We start from the raw sequence: 18,515 nt of genomic DNA, 5'->3' as shown, positions 1-18,515 counted from the left end.
GAGCAGAAGGCTTTATCCCAGAACAATCATGGTGGTGATATAAGTTAAAATTGAGCGGCTCCCTGTGTGGAAATCAGCCGTATTTGAAGTGCCACTTGTAAATTGCCTTTTGCAAAAGCTGCATTGATGTTCCATCCCTCCTGCCGTGTATTCTTAAAGACTTCTTTCTCTCCTCCTCCTTTGCTCCCCCCCTTTGTCTTTATGTCCTTTGTCTGTCCTGCAGGGTTTATTCCAGTGTGTAGCCTCGGTCTGTCGCAGGTGGGTCGTATGAACCTCGGGAAGGATGCTAGCACCTTTAAGTACTACACCATGTGCGGCTTGCAGGAGGGATTCGAGCCATTTGCCGTCAACATGAATCGAGAGGTCACAATGTGGTTCAGCAAGCGTCTGCCTACTTTTGTCAACGTGCCGAAGGACCACAACCACATTGCGGTAAGAAAGAAGAAACTGTGAAATTGTTAAAAACGATTGAATTGGCCTAGACGATGAACGCGAAGATTGTCATCGTTTGTTTGCAGGTAACCAGGATCGACGGCACCATCGACAGCCCTCCTTGTCTCAAAGTCACCCACAAGACGTTTGGGACACAGAACAGTAACGCAGACATGGTGTTTTGTCGTCTGAGCATGCCTGTGGAGTTCCACTCCGTCTTCAAGATCAGCCCTGTGGTGGACATGAACGGTGTTCATGAGGAAGAAACCCTTAAAGTCAAACACAGGTGCTGAACTTCCCAAAACTGTGACTTTAAGCTCTTTTGCGAGAAAACCTTGAATCCGACATGTTATCTGCTCGCTAATGACTTTTTGAATATGGTTTCTGATAGATATCCACTGAGATCTGTGAGGCACAGCGATGAAAGTAGACGAGTGGACTACAGCAGCATCACTACGGTACAGAAGAAACGTCTGTTTGCAGCTGCAAAAACTAAATGCGTTTTCATTTTTGGCTAAGTCTCTCTTCTCTGTTTTGTTACAGTACTACCATTCAGTGAGGGTCTTCGCAGGTCAGGACCCTGCCTGTGTGTGGGTTGGATGGGTTACTCCTGACTACCATTACTATAGCAACAACTTCAACCTCAGCAAGAATCGTACAGTGACTGTAACCCTGGGCGATGAACGTGGGCGAGTCCACGAGAGGTGACGCCCTCTGTGTTCATATGTAATAAATGCTGACGATTATTTTTAATTACTAACCTTGTAAAGATTTTTATATATGCTTATTACTGACAGCGTGAAGAGGAGTAACTGCTACATGGTGTGGGGTGGTGATGTCACCAGCACTTCCCACACCTCCGGTCGCAGCAATGTGGATCTGGAGATCGGCTGTCTAATAGATTTGGCCACTGGCCTATTGACATTCACCGTCAATGGCAAAGATATCTCTACCTCCTACCAGGTACAATACACACAGCTGTGCAAGCAAGAATATAACTATTGCTATGTTTCTCTATAATTAAAAGTATCTAGTGTGATGGGTGCAACCCAAAATAACTATGCTACCGAACTAATAAAAAAGTAAATTTACAAAACTGTGCAAAAGTCTTGAACCTCTTCATCAGTTTTTTATATTTTGCTAGGAAAATAGAAATAAGGTGAAAGATTGAATGGAAATACAAAATATGGGGCAAAAACAGAGTTTGTACAATTCTAATGAGCTTGAAAGTCAATATTTGACACAACTGCCTTTGTTTTCCAACACATTTCTAAATAGTCTTCAGGAATAGTCCTGCAGGCTTCTTTAGGACATTCAATGATTTTCAGATGTTGGCTCCCCTTTGGTAAATTGTAAATGGAAAGTTATATTGTCTTTGGACTGTGGGAGGAAGCCGGAGTACCCGGAGGGAACCCACGCAAACACGGGGAGAACATACGAACCCTGGCCTGATGGTGGACTTGAACTCAGGACCTTTTTGAAGTGAGGCAACAGTGCTAACCACTGTGCCACTGTACTACAGTTAGTGGGGTTAGGTTGATTGGAAACTCTAAATTGTCCATAGGTATAGATGTGGGAGTGAATGCGAGTGTGAATGGTTGTCTATGTGTTAGCCCGGCGACAGACTGGCGACATGTCCAGGTGTAGAGCTTTTATCTACGCTTTCTATGCCTATTCACGTGCATCGGGGGCAACTTAGTGCATTTAGCAGGAGTCATGGATCGACCGACCTGACCTGCTCTACCGTAGCTTCTTTTTACTCCCAGTATGATCCCACTCTGTTTCAAAGTTGTTAAGGTTCGGGGAGGCCAGTCAGTGACCGACGGCATTCCATTGTGTGTTTTTCTATCCAGGTATGCTTTTACTGCTTTGGCAGTGTGTTTGGCATCATTGCGATGCTGAAAAATTAAACCGTTGCCAATCAGATCCTTTCCAGATGCTATTTCATGCTGGATCAAAATCTGACAGCACTTCTCACAGTTCCATCAGTTTTGACAAAATCCACAACACCACTGACTGACATGCAGCTCCAAATCAGACAGAGCTTCTTCTGTGTTTTACAGATGGCTGTAGACACTCACTGTTGTACCTCTTTCCTTACCTCCTCACTACACATTGACGAAGATTTGGAGAAAAACGTTCTTTCCATAAGACCTGTTCTCACTGATTTACATTCTAGTTCATATGTAATGTGGCATACCTCAGCTTTTCTTCTCGTTTTCCTTCCTTAAGAATGAAAAAGGCAATCTTGTGCCTGTCAGACTGTGTTGTTTTTTTGTACATTTTGTATATATATATTTTTTGAAGATTCAAGGAAAAAATTACATGTTTTTGCAAAAGGCTGCTAGTAAAAATGTCAAAGATACAATTTAATATTTGCTCTTTTTGTCTGTTACGTGAAGACACAACACTTGTTCGTCCCTTGAGTTATGTGTTTGTTATTGCTTGAATGATTCATAGGTTGGAGTGAAGTGTTAACTTTAAAAAAACCCCAGAGAACTGTGACGCAAAACCAATTGAAAACTTTAAAAGAACATCTGGCTCATTGGAAACAAAACTGTGAATTTGGACATCAATTTCAGGGTCTGCAAGTGCAGCCATAAACAATTCCCATCACTCCCACTTTTGAATCACCCTTTGAATCACCTGAATACCTGCACATCACCATTGTGCCCTGGAAATGCTTCCACGAATGCTGCTGTTTGGTCTCTGTTTATCGTAGTTCTCATCATCACTGATGGTCCTTGACAGTGTCATGGCGACAAAAGTTTATATTTGATGATGATAGCAAAATCACAAATGTGCAAGTGGTCAGAGCTGGATGCTCAAGGAGAGAACCATGAGGGGCATGGGGAGCAGTTAAATTTAATAAATCAGGTCAGTTTGTACACTAAGGAGCTTGGAAAGAAAAGCGTCTGGACTTCTTTAAGTTGCTTGAAGACGTTTTACTTCTCATCTGAGAAGCTTCTTCAGTTCTAGGGTCAAATAGTGGAGAGTCCCAGATTTAAGCCCTATGGGAGTGACCCCCAAGAGAGACATGGACCCCTGATGATCCTCTACCTAATCATATGAGCCAAGGTGTGAAAATCGGTGTGGGTCACAATCAGCCAAGGTTTTGGGTGAACCCGCTGTGAAACCTAGCCCCACACAGTTGGTGTCGTAAGCCACTGCATCTGTTCAAAGATGTTCGTTCACAGTGGACATAGATGGCTTCTTTCACTCTGTCCTCGAAAGAGTGACCTTTGCCCTTTAGATGCAGATGGATAGCTGGCTCTTGTCCCGTTGAGGTGGCTCTTGTATGTTGTGCCATATGTTTATGAAGTGGCTGTTTGGTCTCTCCGATGTAGAGGTCTAAGCGACTTGAGCGAACTGAAGAAGCTTCTGAGAGGTGAAACGTCTTCAAGCAACTTAAAGAAGTCCAGACGCTTTTCTTTCCAAGCTCCTTAAACTACGATGACCTGGATGATTGAGAACCTTCACAGACATTTTGTAGAGTTTTATGGCTTTAGTTGTGGATCTTTTTTGGTAACAGCTTGTAAAATGATTTATAAAGGATATCAAGTCTTTTGCGAAGAAGATGCATGCATGCATTAATATCCTTATTCTTCACTAGCCTAATATTGGCCATGCATATATCCCTGCGTCTCCAGTTTAATCTGATGACCTTGAGAGTAACTTAATTTAAGACTTAATTTAAGACATATTTACTGAACAGAGAAGTGACTGTGCATCTTGTTGAATTGTGGACTTGTTGTTCAGATGTCCTCTCAAAAGTAAATCTCAAAATAATCTTTCAGAGGGTATAATCTTCTTACGTTCTTCCTCACTGAAATTCTTTGAGACTTCGCACAGTACTGACTCATCGCCGACACTCTTAAATGTTCATGTGTACTCACTCACACACACACACACACACACACACACACACACACACACACACACACACACACACACACACACACACACACAGGGAAACTAAACTGCACTAAGTAGCAGAGTTTTCATGATGCATCATTAAGCTGCTTTCCTTAAGTCACGCTTTCAAGCTCCTTCTCAAGCTTTTGATATTTACTTCCTGTTTGGACCTTTTGTTTGCTTTCTTTTCACTTTTCTCTGTTCCAGGTGGAACCAAACACCAAGCTTTTCCCCGCTGTGTTTGTGCGACCCACCAGCCCCAGCCTCTTTCAGTTTGAACTGGCTAAAATAAAGGTGCGTGGCTCCTAATTTTACTTTTCCATTACAACAGGCTTACTTTTGTGTCTGCAATACCATAGAAATGAATGCTGTGCTCAGACAGGATTCCCATCAGCTGTCTCTGTGTGCTCTCCAGAACGCCATGCCTCTGTCATCAGCCATCTTCAAGAGTGAGCATAAGAACCCGGTTCCACAGTGTCCGCCCCGACTGGATGTCCAGACCATAAACGCCGTGCTGTGGAGCCGCATGCCCAACAGTTTCCTCAAAGTGGAAACGGCCAGGGTTAATGAGAGGCATGGATGGGTGGTTCAGTGCGTGGAGCCCCTGCAGATGTTGGCAGTGCACATACCTGAAGAGAACAGGTGTGAAACAAGGCTTAGTTCGCTTATAAGTTGGATTTGTTACTTTTTAAAGCACACTAGTCAATGCACACAGTATCTTAAATGTTTAATCTATACAGGAAGTTTCAAACCTTTTTTACCGAGGACCAGAGACAGCATGCAACTGCCTGTTGTAACACAACTTGTGTTCTTTATTCTTAAACAAAAGATGTACTAAATACTGATCTGCTAAGTTCTTTTTGTTTTGTGATCAGAACAAGGCTAACTGTTTTGCCCCATTTCTATTTTCTTAAAGCTAATTTCCTGTTTCATCTAGCTTTATTTTTAGCTTAAAGTAATGACAGTGGTATTCATATTCTCATTTAACTCTTAAAAAACACAAGCTTCCTGTAACCATCAGCACACATTGCAATAAAGTGATTTAGTCATATTTTATTTTTTGGTAACACAGTAAAAAAAATTTTAATCTCAACAGTCACTCAGGATTTTCTGCTTTCCTCAGTTTTGTCGCTGTGTATTAAAATGTCCTCGGCTATAAGCTGTTAGACAGACAAAACAGGTTTGAAGTTGTCACCGTGGGCTTCGCTAAATCATCGTGCTGATTTTTTAACTGTTTGTGACAAGTGTATTAAGCAACCAGAAGGATTAAGGGACGGGGAGTTTCAAGTTATTATCACCTTCCATTCTGACGTATAACTGTTAAGATTCTGGCCACTGAACCTTTAAAATTTAAGAGCAAGATGTGAGTTTAGAGTGCAGTGCCATTAGCTATGACTAGCAAACTTGGTTAGTAACCTACATCGCATAAACACATGATTCTTAGTTAATGGTAAGCAACAAACCACCAATAACATAACTAATAAATTACTGTAATTTCACCACACAGTTATCCATATTTTCTGTCAGACAGAAAAGGCACCAACAACACAAAAATGGTTGAGTGACTCAGATTAGCTAGCATGAAGCCTAGCGGCTAGCGGGCAGCCACCTGGGAGTGAAAGCAGCCATGCTCCTCACAGTTAGTGTGAAGGGGGGTAAATTAGCTGTAGAGGGAAAAATCATTCTAACCCTCAGCTGTGAAAGCCTCACCCAGCCGGGCAAGTAGGCAGCTAAGTTTGTGAACACAATAACTAGAGAATGAGGCGATGTAGGGTTTTCAAATTGATACCATAACAATAATACCATATCTGTTAGAAATGTCAGGCAAATTTGAATCTCAGTAACCTTGAAGGTCAAGTTTTCTGAAAATCTTGTGATGCGATAACTAAAGATGTAAGTCACCTTGGATTTTCACATTGATTGGAGGTGAGGAGTAGTATTTTTTTATACCAGGTTGTAAACCTTCCATGGTAACGTTGGACACTTTAAGACTGGGTTTTATTGAGAGTCACTCACTAATGCTGGGCAGACAATGTGCGATTTTTTCAGTCACGTTATTCAGCTCCTGCTCAAACTGCACGATTGACTCGCAGGGGTTAGAAGTTCATAGGTCACGATGCAGGTCTCACACTATACGGCCCGATGCTCTGATGCGACCTGAGTGCTCACACTGTGCGTCCATAAAAATGAAGGTTATAACAGAAAATCTGTCGCTCGCTCTCCCTCTCCGTCTTTCACTCACACAGACACACCACCACCATCAACTTTGCTAAATTGCTAATGAAAAACATGGTCAGGCAGCTGTGATTGAGCAGCATGTAAATCCAACTATTTTCACGGTTGTTGTGGTCGTGATCATTTTGTGAGGCCACATCGAAAAGGCTCGGATGAGCCAAAGTTCTCCAAGTTGTGCCTCCATCGCTTGTGTCCAGATCACACGCTGCACAGCCGCGCTGCTCCGTCTTTTTCACCGACATTTGTGTTTGCGCGTGCGCAGTGTGACAAACTGCGGTGACACCCTCACGACCAAGCGATTGATGATCGGGAGCTGGTCGTGAGGTGTCAATCGCGTCTCGTTACCCCACGTATACTACACGATGCACGACGCACGATGAAGGCCAAAATCGGGCCGATCGCCAAAACGGTTGCACGACTCAAAATGGGCCAAAAATCGCACAGTGTGAGCCCAGCATTATGGAGACATCTTTAATGACCATTTCAAGTCCAACTGCACTGAACTGGCTTTACTTTTTAGCTCTAGAGGATGCTGCTTGAGAATTTCACATTGGATGCTGTCACATGTAAAAAGCAACTTACTGGCTTGAAAAAAATCCCCAAGATAGAAAAATATGAGTTTTTAAAGTTTCTCCCTGACCACCAAGTAGACTAGATCACAAACTTCGTGTTATGAACCATCATGAATTCTGCTAACTCTTGCTCTTTTTAATGAAAGGTGCGTTGACGTCATGGAGCTCTCGGAGCAGGAGGACATGAAGAAGTTCCACTATCACACCTTGAAACTGTACTGTGCCCTCTGCGCTCTGGGAAACACTCGTGTGGCCCACGCCCTTTGCAGCCACCTGGACCAATCACAGCTCTTGTACACCATCGACAATCAGTACCTGTCTGGCACGTTACGCGAGGGCTTCTACAATGTTCTGATTAGCACCCACCTGGAGACAGCCAAAGAGGCACGACTCATGATGAAAGATGAGTTCGTCATTCCTGTCACGGCCGAGACACGCTCCATTCGTCTCTTTTCTGATGCTTCTAAAAAGCACCTCCCGCCTGGGGTGGGGCTTAGCACCTCCCTGAAACCACGCCTAAACTTTACCCCACCGTGCTTCATCAGCACCAAACGGGAGCATCTGTACAGTCCCCAAATCCCACTGGATGCACTGAAGGAGAAAGCGATTTCGATGTTGACAGAGGCTGTTCAAAGCGGAGGGCACCACATCCGAGATCCTGTCGGAGGATGCGTGGAGCACCAGTTTGTTCCAATCCTGAAGCTCATTAGCACCTTGCTGACGATGGGTGTGTTAGGAAGCGAGGACGTTCGTAAGATTTTACTGCTCATTGACCCGAACGTCTTCAAAGAGGCAAGAGAGGAGGGAGCCACGGGGGCCACAGACAAAGAGGGACTAACAGGGGCAGAGGAAAAGGCGGTGGAAGCTGGAGAAGAAGAGGCAATCAAAGAGGCTCAACAGCCAATGGAAGGACTGCTGGAGAAGAGGCTGCCAGAGCCGGTTAAACGACAGGTGATCGTGAAAACACACACAATTGTATACACAACAGACAAATAAAAATAACCAAAACATGTGAAATCGATGCACATTGTAATCTTAAAGTGACAATCCACAGCTACGAACTAACCACACAGCTGTCCTCTCAAATGCTCCGTAACTGCTCTAATGTAATAGGCCCGTTCAGAGATCAGCCAAACATGAAATAGCTCCGTCTCGTATCGAACAAATGATCTCACGAGTAAATATCTCTCTTTAACAAGTGGGATAATGTGAAGCCATAAGGCATTTCGATATGTTTCTGTCATTCTTGATAACTAACGCCTGCTTTGTCACAACAGTGATGGAAGAGTACCTGTTTGTGTGCCTCCTCTCCAGATGTGCGAGCTGCTTCACTATTTCTGTGACTGCGAACTGAAGCACCGTATCGAGGCCATTGTGTCCTTTTCTGACAGCTTCGTGTCCAAGCTGCAGTACAACCAGAAGTTCCGCTACAATGAGCTGATGCTGGCCCTCAATATGTCTGCTGCTGTTACAGCGAAGAAGACCAAAGAGTTCAGATCACCGCCTCAAGAACAGGTGAGAAGAAGCACGCCGGGTCTAAGCCAGCGGATCCCAAAGTAGGAAGTAAAATGCAGCATTTCGATCACTGACTGGCCTGTTCCAGTTTAGATGATTATCTTTTACAGCCATTCTGCTGTAGATTTACTGCTGTGTTTGGGATTGTTATCCTGCTGTATGACAAAAAATTTGTACAAGCTTTAGCTGTTGGAGAGACGGCCTCACATTTGACTTTCAAATACTTCAGTACAGAGTTCATAGACTTTTTCCAGCTACACAATTTCTGTAGCTGCAAAACAAAAGCCAAATCATCTCCCTCCACCGCCATGCTTGACAAGTGGTAAGAGCTGTTATGTGCTGATATGCTGTGTTTCATTTGGCACTGTGCAATATGGCCAAACATCTCAATGATACACAGTGCATAGAAATCACAAAAGTATTCTCCTGATTTGTTCTTTGTAGAGAGAAATGGCTTTCTTCTTGCAGCTCTTCCAAACAACCCTTACTTGTTCAGTCTTTTTGTATTTATAGTGTCATGAAATTGAACATTTACCACAAGGCCTTCTGTGAGCATTGCACATCTGAAATTGGGCTCAATTTTCTTGGATGTCTTGAATGTTTGCTACTACTGAATAATCTTAATCACTGCAGAGTGATTGACTTCAAACTGTTTGGAAATAGCCTCGTGGCTATTGGCTATTGCTTCTCTAAGACCATTGGTGGTCTAAGGCATTGTGTTAACACACACCTGAAATCTCCAGACTAGTAAACATCTGCCTACTGATGATCAATGAGTTGAGTGTGTTTGATTAACAGCACCTAGCTGCCACTAACCCTCCTAATCCCAAAGGAAACAATAAGGGTGTGTTTAATTTTTCACATTTTACCTTCATTTGTGTCGTATTGTTTTTGTTCAATTGAGACTGTTTACCAAATTTTAAAACCCGACACTCACCAGATTATTCCATTTTTACGTTAAAGCATTAAAAAAGAGGTGATGTATTGCGCTTCTCCACCACAGCACCACTTTTCATCTGTGCCGGGGCTCCCTCGTGACAGCTTTACCCCGGCAGTTGTGTATCTCTGCTAATGGATTTCTGACAGTGCGCATATCTCCCGAGTGATCGTAGTGACGCTCGTGTGACGCAAGTGTGCAAAATAGCTGCAGAGGGTAAATGGCAGTAATTGTGCATCATTTAGAGAAAGAATAAAAAAAGAATATGTGACTCTGTAATAACTCAGTATACGGAAAACCTGCAGGCTCATGGCTTCAACTGATTGGTCAGTACCGTTGTTGTCTGAATACGTGACTAATTTGAGATTAATGTAGATTTTGGTTCAGTTCTTTCTGCCTCTTTTAGCCCAGAGAGAACCAGAGCTGCTTCTGGCTCCTAATGTTTCATAAAGCTCTCTTCTTTGTCTATATGTGAGAGTGTGCGAGCAAAGCTTCAAGGCAAATTCATTCCTCTTGGTCTTGGTTTGATGGCATTGCTTCCCCGGGAGGGCACACTCATCTGCACAAGAGTGCACATACATAGAGCATTTCTTTAAGGTCACGGCTGCAGACAGAATTCAGTGCAGCACAGCTCGTTTAATGGCTTGTCATGGTGTCCTTCGGCCTGTTAGCGCAGAGAGAGAATTAGCCACTCGAGCTGCGTTTTTTCTCTGTGATTCCTGCAATAACAACATTATAACAAAGCTGGGATAGTCTCCAGCCCTGCACAATGTACTACAGTAATTTGTATATAGAATAGAATAGAATAATCCTTTAATTGTCCCACAAGGGGAAATTTGGTTGTAACAGCAGCCAGAAAGACACATATACAACAAACAGGACACGGAACAGAAACATACACAATTTTTCTTACTTATTTACATTAAGGACAATGGTTACTATAAACACTGTACAGTTATTAAATTAAATAAAAATAACTAACTATGCATTTTTTTGTATCTCTATGCATCTAATTTGAACATTTTCCCACATTTTAGATCAACATGCTGCTGAACTTCAGTATGGGAGAGGACTGCCCGTGCCCTGCAGACATCCAGGAGGAACTCTATGATTTTCATAATCAGCTGCAGCTCCACTGTGGTGAGATGCAGCTCTTGCAAAAAACATTATGAACCGCAATGCTAAACTGTTTATGTTTATTACAACACATATATCATCATTTTGCAACATGATGCAGCAATGTTACATTTCCCTGATTGCTTTTAGAATTCATTACAGTTATTTTACCGAGGCAGCACAAGCCGGCATTATGGCTGATAATGTAAGAATAATAAACAAAACAAACATCCTTATGAAAAATGCTTTACGTGCACATATTTCTTGGCACTGTTAGCTGCCGTTGCGTCGCCATCAGCAAAATTGTGCCTGTACTTCGTGAGATGTTTCTTCCTCTCTCTCTGCAGCGCTTTCTGCCAAGGCAGAAGATTTGAACGTTCGCTGCTTCCACAATTTCTCTGACATCTTGATGTTTTGATAAATAATTGAATCGCCCTCCCTTCCGTGGTGCTGCCGATCTAATGGCGGCCTCACCTGCGCAAAAAAAACAAAGAAACTTTAAATTGCTAAGAAATAAGAAGAGGGAGAGTTGTCCTGCGCATCATGCACATTGTGGTTGTTTTTTCTCTCTGTGTAATGCAGGAATCCCTATGGAGGAAGATGAAGACGAGCAGGATACATCGATTAAAGGTCGCCTCCTTATGCTGGTGAACAGGATCAAAGGCCAGGCGCACAAAGCAGAGGAGCCCACGAGGATGGAGCAAGCTGCACCCTGTGAGGAAATCACCGCTTTCATTGCACTGCATGAATGATGGAGCTGTGCCTACTGTATCGTTACACCTGAACGTGGTTAAGAGCTAACGATGATGCGGATTAAAAGTTAATTAGTGAGCAGGGGAACAACAAATTTGAGGAATATGACTGCAGAAGCATACCGAATCACAAGTGGAAGCAGTTTACTCTTAGGATGTGTTACTTCATAGTCAAGCTGTCCAACAACAAGAAAAAAAGGTGTCCTTGAGCAAGACATGGAACTGGTTTGGTTTGTTGTTGTTGTTTTCCCATAAAAGCACAAGTGCTGAGCTCACGCCTTGTACATTTAGTCCCTGCTACATTTTGCTCATTCATGGCCTTGTTCACCTCTTTCTGTACAACCTCTGTGTCTCTCTTTGTGTTCCTGGCACAAAAGAGAGGGCAGAATTAACAGGAGATGTTTCTGTATTGCACTTCTAGCGCCCTCAGTCTGCCGCTGCCACGTGGACTGATTCACTGGGTAGCAGTCATTTCCATTTCAATTTCCCTTCAATTTCATTATGGAAATATGCAGCCTGGTGGAGCAGAGAGGCTTCAGAGTGAAGAGGATCCTGTGTCAGCCGCTCCGGGAGATGAGAGCGGGGAAACGAAGGGGAAAAAAAATCCAAAATCATCAGCGATAAAACTCAATGCTTAACCTGATTAAACTCACAGACACGTGCAGACTGCATGAGATCGAGCACAAACATAGCAACACAAACGTTTCAGTAGCAGGTCCAAATAACGGGTGTGCCGTAAGAGTGCAACTGCGAGATGTGTCTAATTGCCTCTCTCAGGGATCAGGGACCACCACTGAATGTGAGTGACCACAAGTTCTTATTTAACTGGGCAAAGTTCTGTTTAGAGTTGGATATTTTGTGCTTAAAGACAAATTGCACACTTAGGCCAGCCCTAAAGCATCCCTACTTCACCTCTCTAATGGTGACCATACTGTAACCTGCCCAAATAATCATCCTGTGTTCAAAATATTTTGAAACATCATGAAAGTGCCACAGACAAATCACATATACAAATATGATAGATCTCTTAAATGGTATACCAAGCACGGTTTTCCTAGATGTTAGGATATTCAAATGGCACAACAAAAAAAGATTCGATCCACTGGTGTCGTTGCTGAATGATTTTAGTGTGGACCAAAGTTGTGGACCAACTGACCGTTGTCCTCATCCCTGTTATCGTCCCTCTTTGTGCAGTTAATACAAAACTGAGCTGGCTCGTGCTTTGTTCTGTCCTTTTATCATACACTGATAAGCCACAATAACCTTCCAGATGATCAGCTGCATTTCCACAGAACCTCTTGGGCTATTTTGTGATATCCACTGGGGATTTAAATGACCATGGATGCTTGTGTGATGTGTTTAAAACAATCTGTAGTTGACTGATACTTTTCAAAGTAACATTCACATGAATCCCAGCAGAGTGTTGCACTGCAAAGAAACAATACTTTTTATTCACCTCACCTGTAAGTGGTTTTAATGTTGTTGTGTATATTATGTGTCTGGGATTGTAGATAACGTTTAAAACTAGATATATGCTTTAGTGCAGCAGTCTCCAACCCCTGGACCGTTACTGGTCCATGAGTCATTTGGTACCGGGCTGCGAGAGTTGAGGCTCGGGTGTGAAATTTATCGTTTTTTAACGTTAACTCGGTTTCCCGGGGTCTTTACCCGTGTGTTATGAATAAATCTTTTTTTTTTGGTACCAGTACTGGTTTTATTTTGTTGTATTTATCCGCGACACCTTAAAGGCCGCTCCGTGAAAATATTGTCGGACATAAACCGGTCCGTGGCGCAAAAAAGGTTTAGTGTGCTTTAGTGTCTACGGTTTGTCATTTGTTGGTGTGTTTCCTTTTAAGTGGGTTTAGGCTCCAAGGAAGTAGTAGGACACCAAGTGAAGAAGACACCTATTAAATTTTGGTGCTGCGATTCAGGCTGTAACTGCTCTTCATCACGTCATCTCTCTTTCTCTCCTGGAGTCCCTGAAGATACAGATGGCTCCACTGTCTCAACCATTATTTCATAAGAATGAAGTAAAAGGAGCACAGAAGCTGTTTGGTTTAGTTTATCCAGTAGGAGCATTTAATGGTCAGATATGAGGAGATCTGTGTGTGTGTGTGTTTCCGTCACTGTGACTCTGGATAGTCCAGCTTTCTTTACTGGGGCGTAGTAAGGGAGAAAGTGGGAGAGCAGTATATTTAACAGCAAAGCAGGCAGTGACTGTGTTTGATAGTGTGACAGAGTGCGAGTCAGGTGCTTGCTGAGAGAGGAAAAAAAATGTCGCTTCTTAATCTCGAGCTTTTGCATCTGCCCTTTCTCTGACACCCACGCAGCTCTCGGCAGCAGGATCTGTTACTGGTGCCATCCTGCTGGCTTCCCGCCCATCTCACAAAAAACCACAGACGCACACCCGTGCACTGACTGACAGTCTGCTGTCAAACAGTCTTTTGAAAGCCAAGAGAACCAATCAACCAAACAGACACGTGGTCTTAAAAACGCAATCACCTAATTGCAGTACTGTTAAGGAAATCAACTGTGTGTTAATGACTCCATCGTTTATGGTACCGGACTGTTTAATTGATGTTTTTTTCCATCCTTTGTGTGTTCATAACCATAAAAAAACAAACCCACACACTCTATTGATCCAGTTTTAATGAAGCCTTAAGAGTAACCCACATATGAGCTGTCCAAACAAATGTTTCCTTTTAACCGCAAAGAACTATTAAAACCATATCCTGTTTCCTTCTTTATTCTTTACATAACAGTGGATCTTTCTGCCCCACTGAAAGTGTGGCTTTGGCATAAACTAATATTTTTCAAAGATTAGCTCATGTGACACAAGCATCCAGTTTTTTGTTGTTGTTTTTTAAAGCCACGTGAAGACTTCGATGTTGCCGTCTTTTTTCTTTCTTCTTTCTGTTCTTAAGGTCTTATTTGCCACATGGAGCAAGTTCTTTTGTTCAATATTCAAGCGTCAGTTGTGAAAAAGAAAGCACGCTGTCAAGTAGGCAGGTTAATGGAGGGAATTTGTGCATTAATGTGTGCCTACTGTATGTTAAGTGCCTCTTGTTGTGACCCCAGCTAATGGGAAGAGGGTCAAAGTCAATGTTCCTTTCAAGGCCCGTGATGTACAATAAGGATGTCGAAACGATACAGCGAGCGCTTCTGCCACGGCGAGCCTTTCTCTGCTTTGCTGTTTAATACGAGGCAATCAGCTTGTTTAATAAAAGGAAACTGAGTCGTCTTTGCTCATGTTTATTTCCAGCCAATCTGAAAGAGCTTATCTCTCAGACCATGGTCAGCTGGTCCCAGGAGTGTCACATCCAGGACCCTGAACTTGTTCGCAAAATGTTCAGCCTGCTGAGGAGGCAGTACGACAGCGTTGGAGAGCTCCTCCGAGCCATGAGGAAGACGTACACCATCAGCGCTGCCTCGGTCCAGGACACCATCAACCTCTTGGCCTCCCTGGGCCAGATCAGGTCTCTGCTGTCAGTTCGAATGGGAAAGGAGGAGGAAAAGCTCATGATTGATGGACTGGGGTAGGTCATTCAACTCGTATGGAACTGATTTAGATAGAAAAACTGTTTTTTTTTCTTTCAGCAAACACCTAAATATTCAACGTTTGCTTCTTTTCATGTGCTTTTTAGTGACATTATGAACAACAAGGTCTTCTACCAGCACCCGAACCTGATGAGAATACTGGGCATGCACGAGACTGTCATGGAGGTCATGGTCAATGTCCTCGGAGGAGACAAGTCCCAGGTTTAACATCTTCTGCTTTACCCACATGGAGTCTGTAGCACCATCTCAGCAGAAACTGTGTTTTAATCCAGTCTTGCATGCTTTCCTTTGTGTGTAAAGCATGGTCGCAGAGCAGGTTTGCATTAATGAGGACGTGGTCCTGACTACGCAGAAGGGCAGAAAGGGCAGACTGAATCGGGCTGGCTTGCTGGCAGCGTGTGACGATGTCAGGCCTTTTACGCATCAATTAGAAGCCGAGACATGCGGGGGGAGTTTAGAGTAACACGCATGAAGGAAGTCATTACTGTAAACTCAGTTCCCCAGAGTGAAGCAACAGTTTCTCCAAAACCACTTATGATCAGCTGCTTTTCGAGGGACACTTCTGTATCCAGGGATAAAAGTAGTCATGTCCACTCATAAAAGCATGGCTGCTGCCTGCAGTCATTTCAAAACTTTAAAAGATGCAGTTTACTCTTATTAATATCCAAGTGAAGACATTTGAGCCTCTTAGGCTCTGTTTTATCCTACCCTTCAGGAAATTGCCTTTCCCAAGATGGTGGCCAGCTGTTGTCGCTTCCTGTGCTACTTCTGCCGGATCAGCCGTCAGAATCAGAAGGCCATGTTTGACCACCTCAGTTACCTACTGGAGAACAGCAGCGTGGGCCTAGGTGGGTACAGCCATGTTTAGAACAGGAGTGTAGTGGTTTACACATTCGTGTAACAAGTGAAAAATCCTCCGGTTTGGTCCCAGTGTTGTGGCAAAAAGTCATTTCTGACATTTCTGTGCTTTTTAAATATTGATTAACTTTATTTATATTGGTAAATACACTAGTGAACCGGATTAATGAAGGGGTCATATATAAAATCTAATCTAATCTAATATGTGAGCATTACGTGATGTATGACTTTATGACTCTACATTATGGTTCCCACATTATAATCAATGTTGTCCTTTTTGGTCACTTAAAGTATATTTATAAAACTGGGATGTCATATTTGTTACATTTTTCTGATAGAAAAATGATAACTGTATAGATAACAGTCACTCAGCCAAAAACCGTTTGCAGCTTCTGACAGGAATATTCTTTCTGGCTCAAAATAACTTAATATCAATTATTTATATTCTTTATCAAGTGACTTATGCCAGTTTAAATTCCCGCAATCGCTTTTTGGCAAATACCAGGAGGAGACACACATCCCTTCCTAGTTGCATCAGGAAGAATATAAGAAAACAATCTGCCAATCAGAAACAAGCTGACCTGACCACTGTGGCGACCCCTTTGTGAATAAGGGAACAGCTTAAAGTAGCTACGTGGCTGTCGAATTCTCTGAAAGGAGCCAAAGACCTCTTTCATTTCAGCCAGAGGATATGTGAAAGCTGAGCTGTATGAACTAACAACTCATTGAACTTATGTGTGTGTGTTTGTTCGCATGAACGACTTCACTTATTGCTCATAGGTTACAGCAGGTTATTTAGTACTACGGGGAAAAAAGCTAAAAAGGAAACAACTCTTGTGAAATCAAACAAGCTGTGATATAAATAATGTACAGTGCTATGTTATGTCCTAATATGACTGAATTGTTCAGTGCAAACTGGTAAGAACCCTAAAACTAAGGCAGGTTAGCTTCCTGTTACATTTTAAAAAGTGGAAATAGCACCCCCTGCTGTTTACACATTATTTTGAAAAGCACACGTGGGCACAGGGTAGCTGTCTGAACAGTAAGACACAACAAAAATGACACTAACTATCTGAGCCTGTGTGGGTGGATTGTGTTGCAGCTTCGCCAGCTATGAGGGGCTCCACTCCGCTAGATGTGGCTGCTTCCTCAGTGATGGACAATAACGGGCTGGCTCTGGCACTTGAAGAACCTGACCTGGACAAGGTGAGTTTAAGTCACTGTGTAGTCTTCCTGCTTGATTCAGAGAGAAAGACAGTTTGGACTTGAGGACCTATACATGCATATTAAGAAAGAGATACCTACGGTAAGACCACCAGGGAGGGAATGCACAGATTATTTGAGCTACATGATGTGTGTAATGTATCTTTAGGTGGTCACCTACTTGGCTGGCTGTGGTCTTCAGAGTTGTCCAATGCTTCTGGCTAAAGGTTATCCAGACATTGGCTGGAACCCCATTGAGGGAGAGCGCTATCTGTCCTTCTTGCGGTTTGCTGTCTTTGTGAACGGTATGTCTGCATTTATTGGTTTCTCCCTGATTTCATCTCTCACTTGTTCTGTCTGTTTATTCTTGTGCCGCTCCTCTCTTTAAACGCACAGAGAAACGTAGCAGAGATTCAAAAGAACTGCCGTCACTTGCTTAAGGCGAAGTCTACTCAGATGTTGTCTACTCATGCTGAATGGCGAGCATCTCTATTCTTGCACGTATCCATATATGTTCGTGTTGCAGGCGAGAGTGTGGAGGAGAACTCGAGCGTTGTGGTGAAGCTGCTGATCCGTCGTCCGGAGTGTTTCGGACCTGCTCTGAGAGGAGAGGGAGGGAACGGTCTCCTGGCTGCCATGAAGGAAGCTATTAAGATCTCTGAGACGCCCGCTTTGGACCTCCCAGGCTCCGTCCAGGGAGTTAGCTCTGATGTGTAAGCCATAAAAATCAAGCAAATCTTGTAAAATCAATGCCAAGGCCTTAGCCTTCAGATTAACTGCTTTAACCAGCCCCTGTTGATTTGTGTCTTTGCTTCAATGCCCTTAAAAATGTTTCTGCTCTTTTCCCACTGTTAGGTCTGGTGATGGTGACGATGAAGAGGAGGTGGTCCACATGGGCAATGCCATCATGTCGTTCTACTCTGCTCTCATCGACCTGTTAGGACGTTGTGCCCCTGAGATGCATGTAAGTTTCTTAGAAAGTGTCACAGGTTGTTTTTCATGGAATTGCTTTGTTGTATTTTCCTCTGATTCACTTGCTTTTCCCGCCTAAAGCTCATCAACAAAGGGAAAGGCGAAGCTCTGCGCATTCGTGCTATCCTGCGCTCTCTGGTGCCTACTGAGGACCTCGTGGGAATCATTAGCATACCGCTCAAAATGCCCATTACTAACAAAGGTACTGGCTAACAACGTGACGTGTGAGCATGTGCATGTTACAGCATGTCACACACAGCGATTCCCAAACTATGCACGTTCAGTGCAAGGCGGAAAGTTATCGATTTCACTGCTCATGCCTTTTTAATCAGCGCGATGCTTTACCGCATGCTGCCGTGGCTCTGAGTGAGCCAGATCATTTCTATAGCGGGCTGTCTTGCTCTATTGATTGATCTGCTTAAGCATGGCAAGACTCGCCTCTTAAATTTG

The 18,515-nt window shown here is 43.3% G+C and overlaps 1 protein-coding gene across 1 annotated transcript in view; it reads left to right on the top strand.

The window, feature by feature from the left end:
* The window catches only part of LOC308389872 (ryanodine receptor 3), a 115,063-nt gene that overhangs the window by 60,668 nt on the left and 35,880 nt on the right, over positions 1–18,515 (top strand). Inside the window, exons 28-46 of the mRNA XM_080871461.1 lie at positions 224–432; positions 519–718; positions 824–890; positions 976–1,136; positions 1,230–1,395; positions 4,555–4,641; positions 4,763–4,989; positions 7,301–8,105; positions 8,469–8,669; positions 10,644–10,746; positions 11,305–11,436; positions 14,737–15,010; positions 15,119–15,233; positions 15,748–15,880; positions 16,993–17,096; positions 17,263–17,398; positions 17,620–17,806; positions 17,949–18,057; positions 18,147–18,267. Coding sequence (XP_080727587.1) covers positions 224–432; positions 519–718; positions 824–890; positions 976–1,136; positions 1,230–1,395; positions 4,555–4,641; positions 4,763–4,989; positions 7,301–8,105; positions 8,469–8,669; positions 10,644–10,746; positions 11,305–11,436; positions 14,737–15,010; positions 15,119–15,233; positions 15,748–15,880; positions 16,993–17,096; positions 17,263–17,398; positions 17,620–17,806; positions 17,949–18,057; positions 18,147–18,267 — 3,537 coding nt within the window. The remainder of the gene's footprint in view (positions 1–223; positions 433–518; positions 719–823; positions 891–975; positions 1,137–1,229; positions 1,396–4,554; positions 4,642–4,762; positions 4,990–7,300; positions 8,106–8,468; positions 8,670–10,643; positions 10,747–11,304; positions 11,437–14,736; positions 15,011–15,118; positions 15,234–15,747; positions 15,881–16,992; positions 17,097–17,262; positions 17,399–17,619; positions 17,807–17,948; positions 18,058–18,146; positions 18,268–18,515) is intronic.

This window comes from Rhamphochromis sp. 'chilingali' (assembly GCF_963969265.1).
Source record: "Rhamphochromis sp. 'chilingali' genome assembly, chromosome: 21".
NCBI lineage: Eukaryota > Metazoa > Chordata > Actinopteri > Cichliformes > Cichlidae > Rhamphochromis > Rhamphochromis sp. 'chilingali'.
Note: the sequence above shows the minus strand (reverse complement) of the source record. Positions and strands in the feature narration are given on the sequence as shown.